Source organism: Canis lupus, chromosome 2 (assembly GCF_048164855.1).
Source record: "Canis lupus baileyi chromosome 2, mCanLup2.hap1, whole genome shotgun sequence".
NCBI classification, from domain to species: domain Eukaryota; kingdom Metazoa; phylum Chordata; class Mammalia; order Carnivora; family Canidae; genus Canis; species Canis lupus.
This window is the reverse complement of record NC_132839.1, coordinates 4,737,591-4,754,506: the sequence shown is the minus strand read 5'-3', so window position 1 is coordinate 4,754,506 and position 16,916 is coordinate 4,737,591. Positions and strand designations below refer to the sequence as shown.

General features: G+C 35.9%; 1 protein-coding gene and 1 pseudogene across 1 annotated transcript in view; one reads left to right on the top strand and one right to left on the bottom strand.

The window, feature by feature from the left end:
• FBXL17 (F-box and leucine rich repeat protein 17) overlaps window positions 1-16,916 on the bottom strand; it is a 495,361-nt gene that overhangs the window by 440,794 nt on the left and 37,651 nt on the right. The window contains 1 exon segment of the mRNA XM_072788417.1: window positions 2,286-2,417. Within this exon segment, the coding sequence (XP_072644518.1) occupies window positions 2,286-2,417 (132 nt within the window).
• LOC140611681 (U6 snRNA-associated Sm-like protein LSm8) lies at window positions 10,216-10,689 on the top strand (annotated as a pseudogene).

Genomic DNA, 16,916 nt, shown 5'->3' with positions numbered 1-16,916 from the left:
TAAAAAAAAAAAAAAAAAAAGAATCACAATACAACTGAGTGAATAACCAGGTTTTAAAAACTCATTCCGGGGGATCCCTGGGTGGCGCAGCGGTTTGGCGCCTGCCTTTGGCCCAGGGCGCGATCCTGGAGACCCAGGATCGAATCCCACATCAGGCTCCCGGTGCATGGAGCCTGCTTCTCCCTCTGCCTATGTCTCTGCCTCTCTCTCTCTCTCTGTGACTATCATAAATAAATAAAAAAATTAAAAAAAAAAAAAAAGAATCTAAAAAATAAAAATAAAAAAAAAAAACTCATTCCGGGGATCCCTGGGTGGCTCAGTGGTTTAGCACCTGCCTTTGGCCCAGGGCCTGACCCTGGAGTCCCAGGATCGAGTCCCGCATCGGGCTCCCTGCATGGAGCCTGCTTCTCCCTCAGCCTGTGTCTCTGCCTGTGTCTCTGCCTCTTGCTCTCTCTCTGTCTCTCATGAATAAATAAATAAAATATTTAAAAAATAAAAATAAAATAATAAAATAAAAACTCATTCCCTCTGACCCAGATCTTATTCATTTTACAAGATCATACTGTTTTAAGAGAAATTATTAAATTTGTATTAAAGAGAAATGTGAAGGATTTTTACTATATAATTTCAGAAGAAAACCGAATTTACTGGAGGCAAATAGAATTCAATATAGTAATAAAGGCATTTACTTTTAATTCATAGTGTTTTGCTTTTTCTAACTGGAATCTTCTTTTGAAATGGCATTATCTCAGTGTGCCTGGATGGTTCAGTCAGCTAAGCGTCAGACCCTTGGTTCTGGCTCAGATCATGATCTCAGGGTTAAGAGATCAAGCTCTGCTTAATATTCTCTCCCGCAACCCGGGTGGCTCAGTGGTTTAGTGCCTTCAGCCCAGAGCCTGATCCTAGAGACCCAGGATCGAGTCCCACATCGGGCTCCCTGTATGGAGCCTGCTTCTCCCTCTGCCTGTGTCTCTGCTTCCCTCTCTCTCTCCCTCTCTCTCTCTCTCTCTCTCTCTGAGTCTCTCATGAATAAATAAAGAAAATCTTTAAAAAAAAATTCTCTCCCTTTCTCACCTTTGCTCTCTCTCACTCTGTTGCTTTTAAATAAATAAATACCACTATCTCATTTGAAGTGTTGACACTTCTAGAGACTTTTTAAAACTCGTTAATTTATGAGATATACTTATCAAATTTTGTAAACTAATTCCAAGGGACAACAAAAAGACCTCTTTATTTAGGGAATACAATTAAATAGCAGGTCTCTTTTGTAAATATGCAACATATTCAGCACCATCTTGTCTACATTTTAAAGTACACTACTTTTGAACATTGAGAAATCTACTAGTACCTCCCAAATGACAACTTTTTCTGTTAACTTGTACTATGCACCTATCATCAAAATTTAAAAGATCTGGAGTATTACTTAACCATTTAAAAGATTGAAGCTCTGATACATGCTACTACATGAATGAATCTTGAACATTATGCTAAGTGAAAGAAGCCAGACACAAAATACCACATACTATGTGATTCTGTTGGTAGGAAATGCCTCAAACAGGCAAATCCACAGAGACAGAAAGCAGATTATCAGGTTCCAGGAGCTGGAAGAAGTGGGGTGCAGAGCAACAATGAATGAGCACAGAGTTCCTTCGGGGGTAAGGAACTTGCTCTAGAATTAGTGATGATGATTGCACAACTTTGTGACTATATAAAAACCACTTTAAAACCCTTTAAAACCGTGTATCTTATGGCATGTGAATAAAAGAAAATTAAATGGTTTTAAATATAAATGATACATTAAATGTGAACGACTTATATATGTTCTTAAAGTATAAAATCTATATAACTACCAGAATTATCTGCCTCAGTTTACTAAATCCCATTTTTCACCCTACCAAGTAAAAGACTGTATTTCACATGTGTACATCTTCCTGAAGAGTAAAAAGTTCTAACTACCTAGAAGTATTACGGTCCCTAGGGAATCAGAGAGAACCACCACCACATACCTATGTCTAGCAACTAAATATAATTTTTTTCCAATTTACCTGAGTTAGTTCACTGTCAGAACTTAGACAAAAACATGTTAACACATCCTAATGAGGAATTTTTAACATGCAAGTACCACATGAAAGCACATAGAGAGTTACAGGATCAATTTAAAAATCACTGCTTTGAGGGGATTCTTGATTTAAGTAGTATTTGCCTCTAAAACGCCAAAATAACCAGATAAAAATTTATAAGCTAAGTTATAAGGAAATCAAAAGTTAGAAGCAAAATGTACTTACTAATTTGTTTTCCTGCATGTATATTCTTTGTAATTTCAGACAGCCCTTAGCTATGACGATCATGCCTTCATCTGAGATCTTGTAACACTGGCCGAAATGAATATCTTTGAGTTCTCTGCACTTTGATCCCAGCTGTAAACAAAGAGATTGGCTGAATGCTCAGAAAAATAACAAAAATAACATATTTCTAGTGGGATTTTCATAAATATTTTTAAATAGCCATGCCAAAGTTATATAATTGCTTATGAACTACTTTTAAAACAAAACAAAACAGAATGGAGGCAATCTATAACTTAAAATGAAATTGTGTAAGCTGTATCATCTTCGAATTACTTCCTTGCTCCAACTATCTCATACTATATGCCTACCCAAAGTGCCTAGATTCTTTAACGTTTGCCTTAAATTCACATTTTTATTTCTCTTGAATCAGTTATATTGTTACACTGGTGGGGCTCAGTTCCAAGGAATAAAACAAAGGTCCAAGAAGTGAGGCAAAGGTCTAAGGAGTGAAAAAATATTTCGTGATTAGATTCTACTTCCACTTCTGATTAATGAAATCCCAACTGTACCTTAAATAGTAACTGAACAGGTACAATGTTCCCATTAAAACCACTAAGTATCACAAAGAACAAATTACATACATTTCTTTTCAAAAACTACAGTGGAGATTAGACGGTCAAAGCAAATTACAAATGAATGCTATTTCATAAGTATTACATATGAATAGGATCACTTTAGAGATAAAATATAAAACTTATTTAGTAGAAACCTGTATATCAAAACCTGTATACCAAAATTATTTTAAGAATTACATTAAATAAGACTCAGTGTCAGAAAGGATTCAATGTGTCCTAAAAATATACCACTGGTAAGTGTGTAAATTAGTACTAAAAATCTTCCTGGAGGTCTACCGAGCATAAATGAAAAAATATGACTCAGCTTTACCAAAAAATTAACTACAGAGGGATAGATAATTGGATAGATTACGTGATAAAGTAAACATATTAAAATGTTAATTATAAAAAAATAAAATAAAATAAAATAAAATGTTAATTATAGGGTGGAGGGATGGGAGAGAGTTTAAGGAGTGCACTTGTTATGATAAGGACAGGGTAATGTATGGAACTGTTGACTTATTATATTGTACACCTGAAACTAATATAATCCTGTATGTTAAGTGATTGCAATTAAAATTTAAAAAGAAATAAAGATGTTAGTTATATAATCTAGGTAGTGGGTATATAGGTGTTCACTGTAGAATTCATTCAATTTTTCCATAAATGTTTTCATAATAAACTGTTGGAAATAAATGAAAGTCTATAAGCTATAAGAAATTAGCAAAAGGGATTTTTTAATATTAAAATATAGAAAACCTAAAGATACAACTTGCAGTGTTTTCAGAAAATTGAATATAATACAGCCATTAAAACTGAAGTAAACACTTGACAAAAATGAAAATTTTATACAAGTTTTTATAATATAAACCAATTTTTGTAAGCAAATTATACATATTTAAATATATATATATGTGCATGTGTGTATACAAAAGAGACTGAAATTACATCATAGTGTTAACGGTGCTTTGTGATTAGTGTAGCATGTTTTTTTTTTTCTACCAATCTTCTCAGATCTTTTTAAAAATAAATGTTACTTTAGTAATTAAAATTTTCAAGCTCTCTTTCAAGTAAAGTAATGATATGTGAATTCAGTTATTTTTCCAGGAGTGCTGATACAGTTATACTATGTTATTTTCATCTCAGCCACACTATAACCAATTATATATTCCACTAGAGATGTAAACTCTATGAAGAAAGAAGTTTGCCTAATAACTACCCCTGGAGCTCAGTGTCTTATGCTTAACTTAGCTGATACTCAGGAAATATTTGTTGAATGAAGACTGATCTTAGAACATGAGAGACTCCTAACTCTGGAAACAAACTAGGGGTGGTAGAAAGAGAGGTGGGTGGGGCGGTGGGGGTGACTGGGTGACAGGCACTGAGGGGGGCACTTGATGGGATGAGCACTGGGTGTTATTCTATATGTTGGCAAATTGAACACCAATAAAAAATAAATTTAAATAAGTGTGAGGGAAAAAAATGGCTGATCTTAGTTACATGATGTAAAGAAGCCTCTTTGAAAAATGAACAAAATACAGGAAATCATGATTATGGTCTCACATCACCATGTTCCAGTTAATTCAGGAATTCTGAATTAGGTCCACAGTTAGACTGCAGGGATGCCACAAAAGCAGATAAGAAAAAGGGAGTACATTTTTATTTTCATATTAATTGCTTCACTAATTAACGTAAGAAAAAAATCGCAATAGTTTAACAGTACATGTGACTTTGAACAAGATATCAAAGATAATTTTATATTACTGCTGTTGCAGACATCATGAAATACCATTTTTGTTCATCAGTATTCATTATATTCATTAGATCCACTACCAGATCTTATAATGCATAAAAGAGGCACATATATTTCTAGAACAAATATACAACAGCATGTTACATAGACCTAAAAATGCTGACTTCAAAACCAATAGTGGGGAAAGTAGAAAAACAACTTGATAATAATTACAAAACTCCTCATAGGCTCACACAGGTTGGGCATTGAGGGTGAGGTTAGTATTAAAAACACCAAGGTTCTTTATAGTCTATTTAAGAAGTAGTTAACCACTCAGATCACCTCCCCATCACTGCAAAGCCCATTCTCCACAAGAGCAAAAGACTGGAGTTCACTGGGATGAGTAAAACACAGAGTTTCTGGACTAGGCTACACCATGCACAGCTGACAGCAAGAGCATACTGCTAAAAATACGGGGATGATGTGAAAGTTTATAAGGTGAAAATGAAAAAATTCAAATAAATAAATCTATAAAATGTTTCAGGATGAAAGGGTATGAACTGAAAGGGCTCACTCACATATCCAGCACAAAGGACAAAAACAGACCCATGGCAAGGCAAATCAACATAAAATGTCAGAATTAAAGAGTATTTAAAAAAAGATTCTACAGACTTCAAGACACAAACATTTCGTACAAAGGATTAGGATTAAAAAGCCATCAAACTTCTTAATGATAACACTGAAAGAAAGCAACAAAGCAATGCCATCAAATTCTGAAGGAAAAGTACTTCAAACCTAGAATCCTATAGTCAGGATTCACCTATGAATTAAGTGTAAGGATAGAAGAGAGATGTTTTCAGACATGCAAGTTCTCAAAAGATTTACCTCCCATACATTCTTTATCAGAATCTGTGCTCTACAAGACAAGAATATACCAAGAAAAAGAAGATTTGACATCTAGGTAATAGGATATCTAATACAGCTACATGATCAGGAAAACCTTAAGGATAATGATAATGGTTAAGATACTCAGATGACCATTAATGCAAGAACACTGGGTATACAAAAAGTCCAAAATGGAGCCTTCAGACTATCCTGGGAAAAGCTGCTCTAAGAAGATATATTTAAGTATCTACATATCTTGATATATTAATGCAATTGTGGAAAAGCTTTTAGTTCCATTTGTGTGGAGACCATTAAAAATAAGTAAACTAAAGGAGATGAAAAGACATCTATTAATTTCAATAACAAAATTTTATAGAGAAAAAAGTAGGTACAAAATTGTAAAATGTAAATACCAAATACTTAATCAAAATTATTAAAGAATTATGTTGGGAGGATGAGAGAATAGGAGACAGGGAAGGATAACTAAGCTAAATTCTCATCTTCCATAGTAAGGAATCAGCCTAGGTCGTCTAAAATGGATAAATCAAGAAAATATAGATGGGCTTGGAAGGTAAATGCTTCCTTCTTCTGAAGAAAGTTCAATTAGTCTAATTCCTTGTCTCTACACGGATTAGTTTGTGTTTAATAATTATCCTTTTTCCTCCTGGAAACAAACTGCCCCAAACAAGCATCCCTTCTACATTTGCAGGCCACTCTGCTGGTCTGGCTTAGCTGATGAGTGAGTCTGCCAGACAAATTCCAGAGTTGAGTTAACAAGCCCATTTAACTCTATTTCTAAGCAATATTCTCCAATCTAGCCTTTCTGAGTAATAAAGTTGATTTGACAACTCCATCCCTATTCCCTTCTCTTGTTAATTTGTTCAGATCCTAAGAAGTAAGGAGGCCTCAACACTTAGCACACCAACCAGATCACTGAAAAATACAACAGAATCTATACAGGAGCAGTGAACGAAGTATCGGGGGGGGGGGGGGGGGCTTAATGTCTAAGGCCATTAGTTTGTGCAGACAAGTTGTCAGAGTCTCAGGTTAACACAGGTAAGTCACACCACTGAAGCCTTTGAGAAAGACCTAGGCTGATTACCTGGTATTTTGACTTTAGCAAGTCTCTCTGGTGGATTTATATACAAACAAGTGACTTTCCACATAAGTAGGAGCTACATGGATAGCCACACGCAAATAAGAATGATGTGGATGGCTTCAACAGACATTAGCAGCAGGAGAGCCCCAGAAACTTATCAGAAAAGCGTGCCTCAGGGAATAATTACTGTCATTTATTCTCACTGCAGAAACTGATAGTCTATTTTAGATATCATCACTGAGCATAATAGGCCTATCTGAACTAATTACATTACCCCAACCATAAATATCCTAAGGTTCCAGACTATCCAGTCATTGAAGAATCAATCATTTTACCAGGTATATTTCCCAGTTTTGCTAATGTTGTTCAGATCTCTCAGTGCTACAACTATCTTGTCCATCGTCCACAGAAAACATTCAGAAGACATCAACCAAAGCCTACATGAATATCCCTGTCAGCATGCCCTAAATTTATTTCAATTAGTCCTCTACCTAAAAACCACAGAAGCAGTATATAACTCTTTTAAATATGGAATTCTCTATTCAGAAAGACAGTGCTTGAGACACTGAAGCTCTGGCCCTACCTGATGAGCCCTGGTGACCAAATAAGATACCAAAAAGGTGGTACTATGGAGTAAGAACCAAGCCCCAGTATAAGGCCTATTCTAGATTACTCAAGTTAGAAACCTTGGACTTTCCACAACTATATCATATTAAAGGAAAAACTGAGTGTAAACAAGATCAAGATCATCATACAGTAATGGTAATGCCTTTAAAAATAAAAATAAAAAACAACCTGAAGCTTCCAGGCCACCATGTGAGGAACTTAGAAGTCACTACTCCATACTAACAACAAGTAAAAAGTTGAACTGAAAAATCAACAACTCTTCTTAGAGAAGTGAGGTTACAAGGAAAACTGCTGTCCCCAAAATTGGAGAGGCAAAGGGGTAGACATAGAAAAATAACCTGCCAGAGCAGAAACCCATTAGAAGAAACCTCCACAGGAACAGTGCCAAGGTAGGAAACCCTAAATTATAATCCATCTCCTGCTGTATCAAGTAAATAGTTTACCCCCATTAATTCTTATCCCAACAAAAATCAGTACCTAAAGGATCTACAAACACCTCAAAATTATCTCCATAATTACCTTGTACCTTACCACAGAACACTCTGAAATGATAACTACTCATCATCAGATAAAAATACCTATCTGCTTGATGTTGACTAGATGAATATCACCACTTACCTTGGTTGAATACAGAAAACTGCTGCCTGAGGGCCCTTCCGGGTAATGGAGATTATCAACTTTGTGGAATTTTAGCTCCAACCATATCTCTCCATTCTCACTCAGCCTGCCCTTCATTGCTACTCAATCTGGCACTCATGCCAAGTATGAATCCTAACTCTCACTCTTCACCCAAGTAAATGGTCTTATGGACCTAAGACATAGAACACAAGGGTATCATTTAAGAGGTTCTGAATTTTTACCAACATCAGTTCAGTATCTGGGTAACTATGAAAGGTAAAAGTCAGATGAATAGTGATAGAAAACCCTCTGTAACATGAATAATAATCATGTGTCAAAGGCATCCACTAGTCAATCCTGAAGGAAAGTGTTTAATAAAAGGGTGCTGTGATCACTCTGTCACTTGAAAGAATCCACTCCATCCACCCATGAAGCCATAGTTCATTTTCACATGTAACAGCAATCAGAATTACAAATAGACTGAAGAAAATAAATAGAAAGTGGATTACTCTTCATTCATTCTCTTCTTCTTTATAATAATCATCCAAGATTATTCACAAATTTGCTCACAAACATCCAAAGGTATTTTTCAAACTTTTCTACAATGTTGGGAGATGATTTTCCCACCATCTCAAATTTTAATTAAAATATTGCACACCACCCTTGAGAATTTATAAAAGAGAATCTATTTTAAAAAGCCACCTGTGGGGCACCTCGGTGGCTCAGTCGGTTAATCAGCTAACTCTTGGTTTCAGTTCAGGTCATGATCTCAGGGTTGTGCGACTGAGCCCCACATAGAGCTCCACACTAAGTGGGGAGTCTGCTTGAGATTCTCTCTCCTTCTCCATCTGCCCCTCCCTGACCTGCTCACATTCTCTCTAAAATAAATAATAAATATTTTTTAAAATATCTGTTATCCCGGAGGGTATTATGCTGAGTGAAGTGAAGTAAGTCAATCGGAGAAGGACAAACATTTTATGTTCTCATTCATTTGGGGAATATAAATAATAGTGAAAGGGAATATAAGGGAAGGGAGAAGAAATGTGTGGGAAATATCAGAAAGGGAGACAGAACATAAAGACTCCTAACTCTGGGAAATGAACTAGGGATGGTGGAAGGGGAGGAGGGCGGGGGGTGGGGGTGAATGGGTGACGGGCACTGGGGGGGGGGCACTTGACAGGATGAGCACTGGGTGTTATTCTGTATGTTGGTAAATTGAATACCAATAAAAAAGAAATTTATTTTAAAAATTAAAAATTAAAAAAAATAAAATATCTGTTATCACCAGGTGATTTTTATAATAAAACAAACACCTTAGGAAGAGCATAGTTCAATGGACAATGAATCTAGACACCTGAAACCACAACAATGTTATGGGATAAAAACAAAATTAGGTTTTCCAATGCCACATGCTTTTCTTCCTCTTGCCTACAGCCTCCCCTTTTCTTTCTCTTTGCCCATCACCTCTTGGATCCAGCCAGGGATTCCCTCCTGGGCCTATGAGAGGTGAACTAGGTTAGAAGCAGACACCAGGGGATCCCTGGGTGGCTCAGTGGTTTAGTGCCTGTGTTCAGCCCAGGGTGTGATCCTGGAGTCCTTTGATCGAATCCCATATCAGGCTCCCTGCGTGGAGCCTGCTTCTTCCTCTGCCTGTATCTCTGCCTCTCTCTCTCTCTCTATCTCTCTCTGTGTCTCTCATGAATAAATAAATAAAATCTTAAAAAAAAAAGGCAAAAAAGTTGCTCAAAACCAATATAAAGAAAAGATTTTTAAAATATGCTGCCTTCACTAGATAAGGAAAGTTATTCCTTCTACCTTTCATTCCCAATCTGTTACTATAATTATTATACACGTGCAAATAAGAACAGTTAATAAAATTCAATCCATGTCTTTTAACAACTTCACCCAGTAGTATGCTGTTCATATTTATAAAATCTGTTCATATTTCTAAAATCATAAGAACAATTTTATAATTTGACTCATTAGTTTCATCATTAGTAGTACAGTAGCACAGACAATGAGATATGGAAGAAAGCAAGGCAAATTTTTCAAAATGCCACTCATCTGACCCACTTTAAGGATGTAAATTTGAATATTTTCCCTACACTTGTATCATTCAACTTTGCCTTTTTTAAAAAACATTCCAATCAATACAATGAAAATATGCCACATAAACTCCCAAAATATGTACCAATACTAATTACTTTTCATTGTATTGCAATGGTATATAATTAAAACTCAGAGTAAATGAAAATTCATATATGGAATAATATATTTTAACATATACAGAATGATCATTGGATTAATCTATTACACATTGAAAAGATTTTTTTTAGAAAACCAACAAAGGTGCGGCGCAGCGCATCGGCCCGAGCATCATGACGTCCGCCCTGGAGAACTACATCAACCGAACCGTCGCAGTGATCACTTCCGATGGAAGGATGATTGTGGGAACACTGAAAGGGTTTGACCAGACCATTAATTTGATTTTGGATGAAAGCCATGAACGAGTGTTCAGCTCTTCACAGGGAGTAGAACAAGTGGTGCTAGGGTTATACATCGTAAGAGGTGACAATGTTGCAGTCATTGGAGAAATTGATAAAGAGACAGATTCTGCGCTTGATTTGGGGAATGAATATTCGAGCAGAACTTCTAAACTCTATAGCACACTGAGGAAGAATTACATACATTGGACATCTGTAAATCTTTGTATAGAAACTGATTATAATGAGGATGATGTATGGAATTTTTATGAATGTAATTTTGGACTTTTGACTTCATATTGATTCATTGTAATATGATATGTAAATTAAAATATTTCTACATTTCCTTGAAAAAAAACCAACAAAAATGCTATTTTACCATCAATACACAAAAATTCTGTCACTGTTTCAACTAAGAAATATTGTGATTAAAAATTTTCCAACTTAACTTTAAAAACACAGAACCTATTAAGTGTCCATCAACAAATAGAAAAAAAATGTAGCTTATACATACAATGGCATATCATTCAGCCATGGAAACAAATGAAACTATTATATGCTACAACATACATGAACCTTGAAAACATGCTAAGTGAAATAAGCCAAACACGTAATAATTAATCTTGTATAATTCCATTTCTATAGGATAACTAGAATAGACCTAGAATTTACAAAAACAGAACTCAAAGCAGAGCTTACTGGGAGATGAGGAAGAAAGGCAGGGATAATACAAAGTAATTGTTTAATTGGTATAGAATTACTCTTTGAAATGATGAAAAAGCTCTAGAAATAGATATTGGTGATGGTTACACAACACTGTAAATAAACATAATGCCACTGAATTGTTTGCTTAAAAATGGTTAAAATGGTAAATGTTATGTGCATTTTACCACATTAAAAAATCAACACCCTGAAATAGCCAAGTGCCAATAAAAGTAAGAAAAAAACTGCCAAGAAGTAGGGAAATTTGTTCCCATACTGGTTTTTACTAATTTTTATAACATAATTACATTAAGAAATAAATAAACTGGGGGATCCCTGGGTGGCGCAGCGGTTTGGCGCCTGCCTTTGGCCCAGGGCGCGATCCTGGAGACCCGGGATCGAATCCCATGTCGGGCTCCCAGTGCATGGAGCCTGCTTCTCCCTCTGCCTGTGTCTCTGCCTCATTCTCTCTCTCTCTGTGACTATCACAAATAAATAAAAATTAAAAAAAAAAAGAAAAGAAATAAATAAACTGGCTTAAATGAGAAGAAAAAAGAAACCTGTTGCTATAAAAACTAGGTTGAATAATTTTTCATTCAGTGAAAGCAAGCCATAAAAAGCTGCTGTTGAACGAGTTTTGGGTAAGACAAAAGTATGGTCCCTAAATTAGGCTGGTTTGACTTAAGATTACTATGAGACGGTGTGAAAGCAATACGAGTTCAGTAGAAACCATACTTTGAATTTTGAACTTTGATCTTTTTCCAGCCCTGCCATATGCATAGACTCTCCTGACGCAGGGCAGCAGCAGGAACTGCAATTCCCAGTGGCCACACAATCATGATGGTACACGACCTGTACACTTACAATCATTCTGTACCCCGACAGCCATTCCGTTTTTCACTTTAATAAATTATATGAGATATTCAAGACTTTATTATAAAATAAACTTTGTGTTACATGATTTTGCCCGACTGTAAGCTAATATAAGGGTTCTAAGCAAGGGGATTTTCAATTTACAAACAGTTCATCAAATATAATCCCACAGTAAGCCGATGAAGATCTGTACTGGAAAAATCATGTTCTAAACAAAGCCACTGGGGATCCCTGGGTGGCTCAGTGGTTTAGCGCCTGCCTTCAACCCAGGGCATGATCCTGGAGTCCCAGAATCGAGTCCCATGTCGGGCTCCCGGCGTGGAGCCTGCTTCTCCCTCTGCCTGTGTCTCTGCCTCTCTCTCCCTTTCTCTGTGTCTCCCATGAATAAATAAATAAATAAAATATTTTTAAAGGGCTTAAGAAATGTTTATATATCATTATTAATCATTTTTAATAGGTAAAGATGGAAGCTATTAGAAAGGTATTCATTAGGATCTATGCAAAGGGAATTTTCAAAAATGCTATAAAGATGAATTTCTAGGAAAAAAAGAAGCCTCTTGGCATTATATAAAGACTCTACATTTCTAGTTATAGATGAAAAATACTCTCTAGTCATTGGACTCTCTAGAACTGGATATCGCAGCTTAAAATCCTAGATATGAGGGGCACCTGTGTGGCTCAGTGAGTTAAGTGTCTGTCTGCTTCAGCTCAGATCATGATCTGAGATCCAGCCTCATGTCAGGATCCCCGCTCAGTGGAGAATCTGCTTCTCTCTCTCTCTCTCTCTCTCTCTGCCCCCCCTCCAACCCTGATTTGTGCTCTTTCTCTCAAATATTTTTTTTAAAAATCCTGGACATGATACCACATGATATGACTCATGCAGATTTTAAAGAGAATACTGGCTCCACATCTTCCCAGCTATGTGAACTTGGGCAACTTACTTAACTTACAAGAGATTCCATTTTTCATCTTGAAATATCACCCCCGTGCTGTTGTGAAGATTAAACAATGTAGCATATACAAAAAACACCCAACATGTATATATACATATACTTCCTTTTGCCAATTGTGATTCTAATTTAGAAAGAGAATACTTAAAATATCCTTTAATTAAACATAACAGTTTTGATTTTTAAAAAAGGCTTTTCAACGACCTCTAGTTTTTCAGTCTTCTTTTATGAACATTAATTATTATTATAGGGATAAAAACATGTGCCATATCATCTAAAAAGTGGAGGGAAAGAACTAAATCAATTTAGTATGAACACAAGACACCCTTGGATACGAATGTCAGTCCTACCACTTAACTACTTCACCTCAGATAAATTACTTATTATCTCTCTGTAACTGCTTCCTCATCTATAAAAAAGGATTAACACCTAACTCATAGAGTGGATGTGAATCAAAAAAGAAATTAAACATATGAACATATAATTAGAATATACAAATAATGCCTAATACATGGTAGATGCTCAATACATACCTGCTCATTCCCTAACTGACTGAACATCACTGGGACACATAAAGATAGATTAGAGGGACAGATTGACTATTTTCCTTTATCTTATATAAATCTAGAATCTAAAAACGTATTTCTCTTCTCCTTTAGTGGGATAAAATATATAGAACATAAAAATTGCCATTTTGGTCATATTTAGGCATATAATTCAGTGACATTGATCACATTCAGTGTTAGGCAACCATCACCACCTATTTCTAAAACTATCATCACCCCAAACTCTCTACCCATTAAACAACTCCCCATTCCCTTCTTCCCCCAGTCCTTGAAAACCTCTATGTTATATCTCTATGAATTTGTCTATTTTAGGTATTTTATATAAGTAGAATCATACTACATTTGTTCTTTGTGTCTTGCCTATCTAACTATGCATATGTTTTCAAGATTCCTTCATGTGGTAACCTGCATCAGCATTTCATTCCATTAAATGGCTGGATAATATTCCATTACATATATTATATTATTGTTTACTCACTCATCTCTCAATGGACACCTGGGTTGTTTCCACATCTTGACTCTTATGAATAACGTTGCTATGAAAATTAACAGAAACAAGTAGCTATTTCAGTCAATGTTTTCAATTTTGGGGGTATATATTTAGGGTGGAATTGCTGAGTCATATGGTAATTCTGTGTATAATCTTTTGAGGAACCATCAAAATGTATTCCACACCAGGTGCACCATTTTACATTCCCACCAGCAATGTACAAAGTTCTAATTCCTCCACATCCAAAGCAACACTTTGTTATTTGTTTTTTGGGTATGTTGGGCTTTATTTACATCAGAGTAGGTGTAAAGTGGTATCTCATCCTGCTTTTGATTTGCAATTCTCTAATGGCTAATGATGTTGAGCCATTTGTATCTCTTCCTTGGATAAAGGTCTATTCAGGTATTTTGTTCATTTTTCAATTGAGTTCTTGGGGAGGGGTTTTGTCGATCTGATATTATTAAACTCTTTCCAAATATATGATTTGCAAATATTTTCTCCATTTTATGGGTAGCCTGTTCACTCTCTTGAGAGTATCTATTGAAACACAAAATTTTTTATTTTAATCAAGTCCAGTTCATGTTTTTCACATTGCTTGTCCTTCAGTTGTCACATGTAAAAAATCAGGACCAAATACAAGATCATAGAGATATACATTTATACTTTCTTCAGAATGAGAAGGGGAGCCTGAAGATGTGACTGAATTGCTTCAATCTCATGATAAAACATTAACAGATGAAGAGTTGCTTCCTATGGATGAGCTAAGAAAGTGATTTCTTAAGATGGAATCTACTCCTGCTAAAAATGTTGTGAAGATTATTGAAATGATTTAGCAAAGGATTTAGACTATTACATAAAATTGGCTGATAAAGTAGCAGCAGGGTTTGAGAGGACTGAATCCAGTTTCAAAAGAAGTTCTACTGTAGGTAAAATGCTATCAAACAGTCTCGCATGCAACAGAGAAACCATTCATTAAGTAAGAAACAACTGATTCAGCAAACTTCACTACTGTCTTATTTTAAGCAACTACTACAGCCACCCCAACCTTAAGCAACCAACACCCTAGTCAGTGCAACAACATCGAGGCAAGACCTTCCACCTGCAAAAAGATTATGACTCCCTGAAAGCTCAGATGATGGTTAGCAGTTTTCAGCAAGAAAAGTAGCTTTTAGGATCCCTGGGTGGCGCAGCGGTTTAGTGCCTGCCTTTGGCCCAGGGCCCGATCCTGGAGACCCGGGATCGAATCCCACGTCGGGCTCCCGGTGCATGGAGCCTGCTTCTCCCTCTGCCTGTGTCTCTGCCTATCTCTCTCTCTCTCTCTCTCTCTCTGTGTGTGTGTGACTATCATAAATAAATAAAATTTTTTTAAAAAGTAGCTTTTGATAATTAAGGTATGTACATTATTGTTTTAGACATGATGTTACTGCACACTTAATAGACTACAATTAAGTGTAAGCGTAACTTTTACATGCAGTGGAAAATCAAATCAGGGTCTCCTGGGTGGCTCAGTGGTTGAGCGTCTGTCTGTCTGCCTTTGGCTCAGGGCGTGATCCCGGGGTCCTGGGATTGAGTCCCATATCGGGTTCCTCGCAGGGAGCCTGCTTCTCCGTCTGTCTGTGTCTCTGCCTCTGTGTCTCTCATGAATAAATAAAATCTTTAAAAAGAAAAAAAAAAGTATCCTTCTATTCCTACTTTGAGTGATTTTATTATGGACAAGTACTGGAATCACCAAATGTATTTTCTATACCAATAAAATGATTTTGAGTTTTTCTTCCTCCATTCTAGTAATGTGGTATATCAGATTGATTTTTATATGGTAACCCACCCTTGCAATCAAGGGATAAATCACTTCTAATATGCTGCTGGCTTCTGTTTGCTATTTTGTTGAGAATTTTTGCATTTATACTCATTAAGGATATTGCTCTGTAGTTGTCTTTTCTGGTCCTTGTCTGGCTTCAGAATCAGGGTAATGCTGGCCTCATAGGAGTTAGCAAGTACTGCTGCCTCTTAAACATTCTCGAAGAGTTTAAGGATGAGTGATATTAATTCTTTACATGTTTGAGCAAATCCACCAGGGAAGCCAAATATTTGGTCTCTGTCTTTTCTTTGTTGGGAGGATTGTTATTACTGGTTCAATTTCCTTACTTGTAGGTCTATTCATATGTTCTATTTCTTCTTGGGTTGGTTTTTGTAATTTGTGTATTTCTAGGAATATACACCAGTTTGCTGGTGTATAGCTGCTCAGCATTTTATTGTAGAACCTTTTTATTTTTATAAAGTTGGTGATAATGTTCATACTTAAATTTCTGATTTAGTAAGTTGAGGCTTCTCTTTTTTTTTTTTCCTTAGACTACTGAAAGGTTTGTCATTAATATTTTCAGAGAAACTAGTTTTGGTCTCATCCATTTTCTCTATAGTTCTTCTTTTTCAATTTCATAGGAAAAAATGAGTAATCACAAACCAAAAGTGAAGAAAAACTATCTTTTATATTTACCTATGCAGTTATCATGTTATTTTTTTATTCATTCAGCTTTCAGTTACTAGCTAGTGTCTTTTTTATTTAGCCTAAAGGACTCCTTTTTTAGCATTTCTTGTAGGACAGGTCTCCTAACAGTGAATTCCCTCAATGTATTTTTTAAGATTTTTTTTTTAATTTTTTTAAGTAATCCCTATACCCACAGTGGGACCCAAACCTACAACCCCAAGATTAAAAATCATATATGTTCTACCAACTGAACTAGCTAGGCTAAGTTCCTTCATTTTTTATCTGGAAATATCTTATTGTTGTCTTCATTCTTGAAGAACAGTTTTGCCAGATATAGAATTCTTGGTTGATATTTTTTCTCTTAGCACTTAAATACATCAGTCCAGGGGCACCTGGGTGGCTCAGTCAGTTGAGCATATGCCTTCAGTTCAGGTTGTGATCCTGGAATCCCAGGATCAAGCCCCACATTGAGCTCCCCACTCAGTGGGGAGTCTGTTTTTTCCCTTT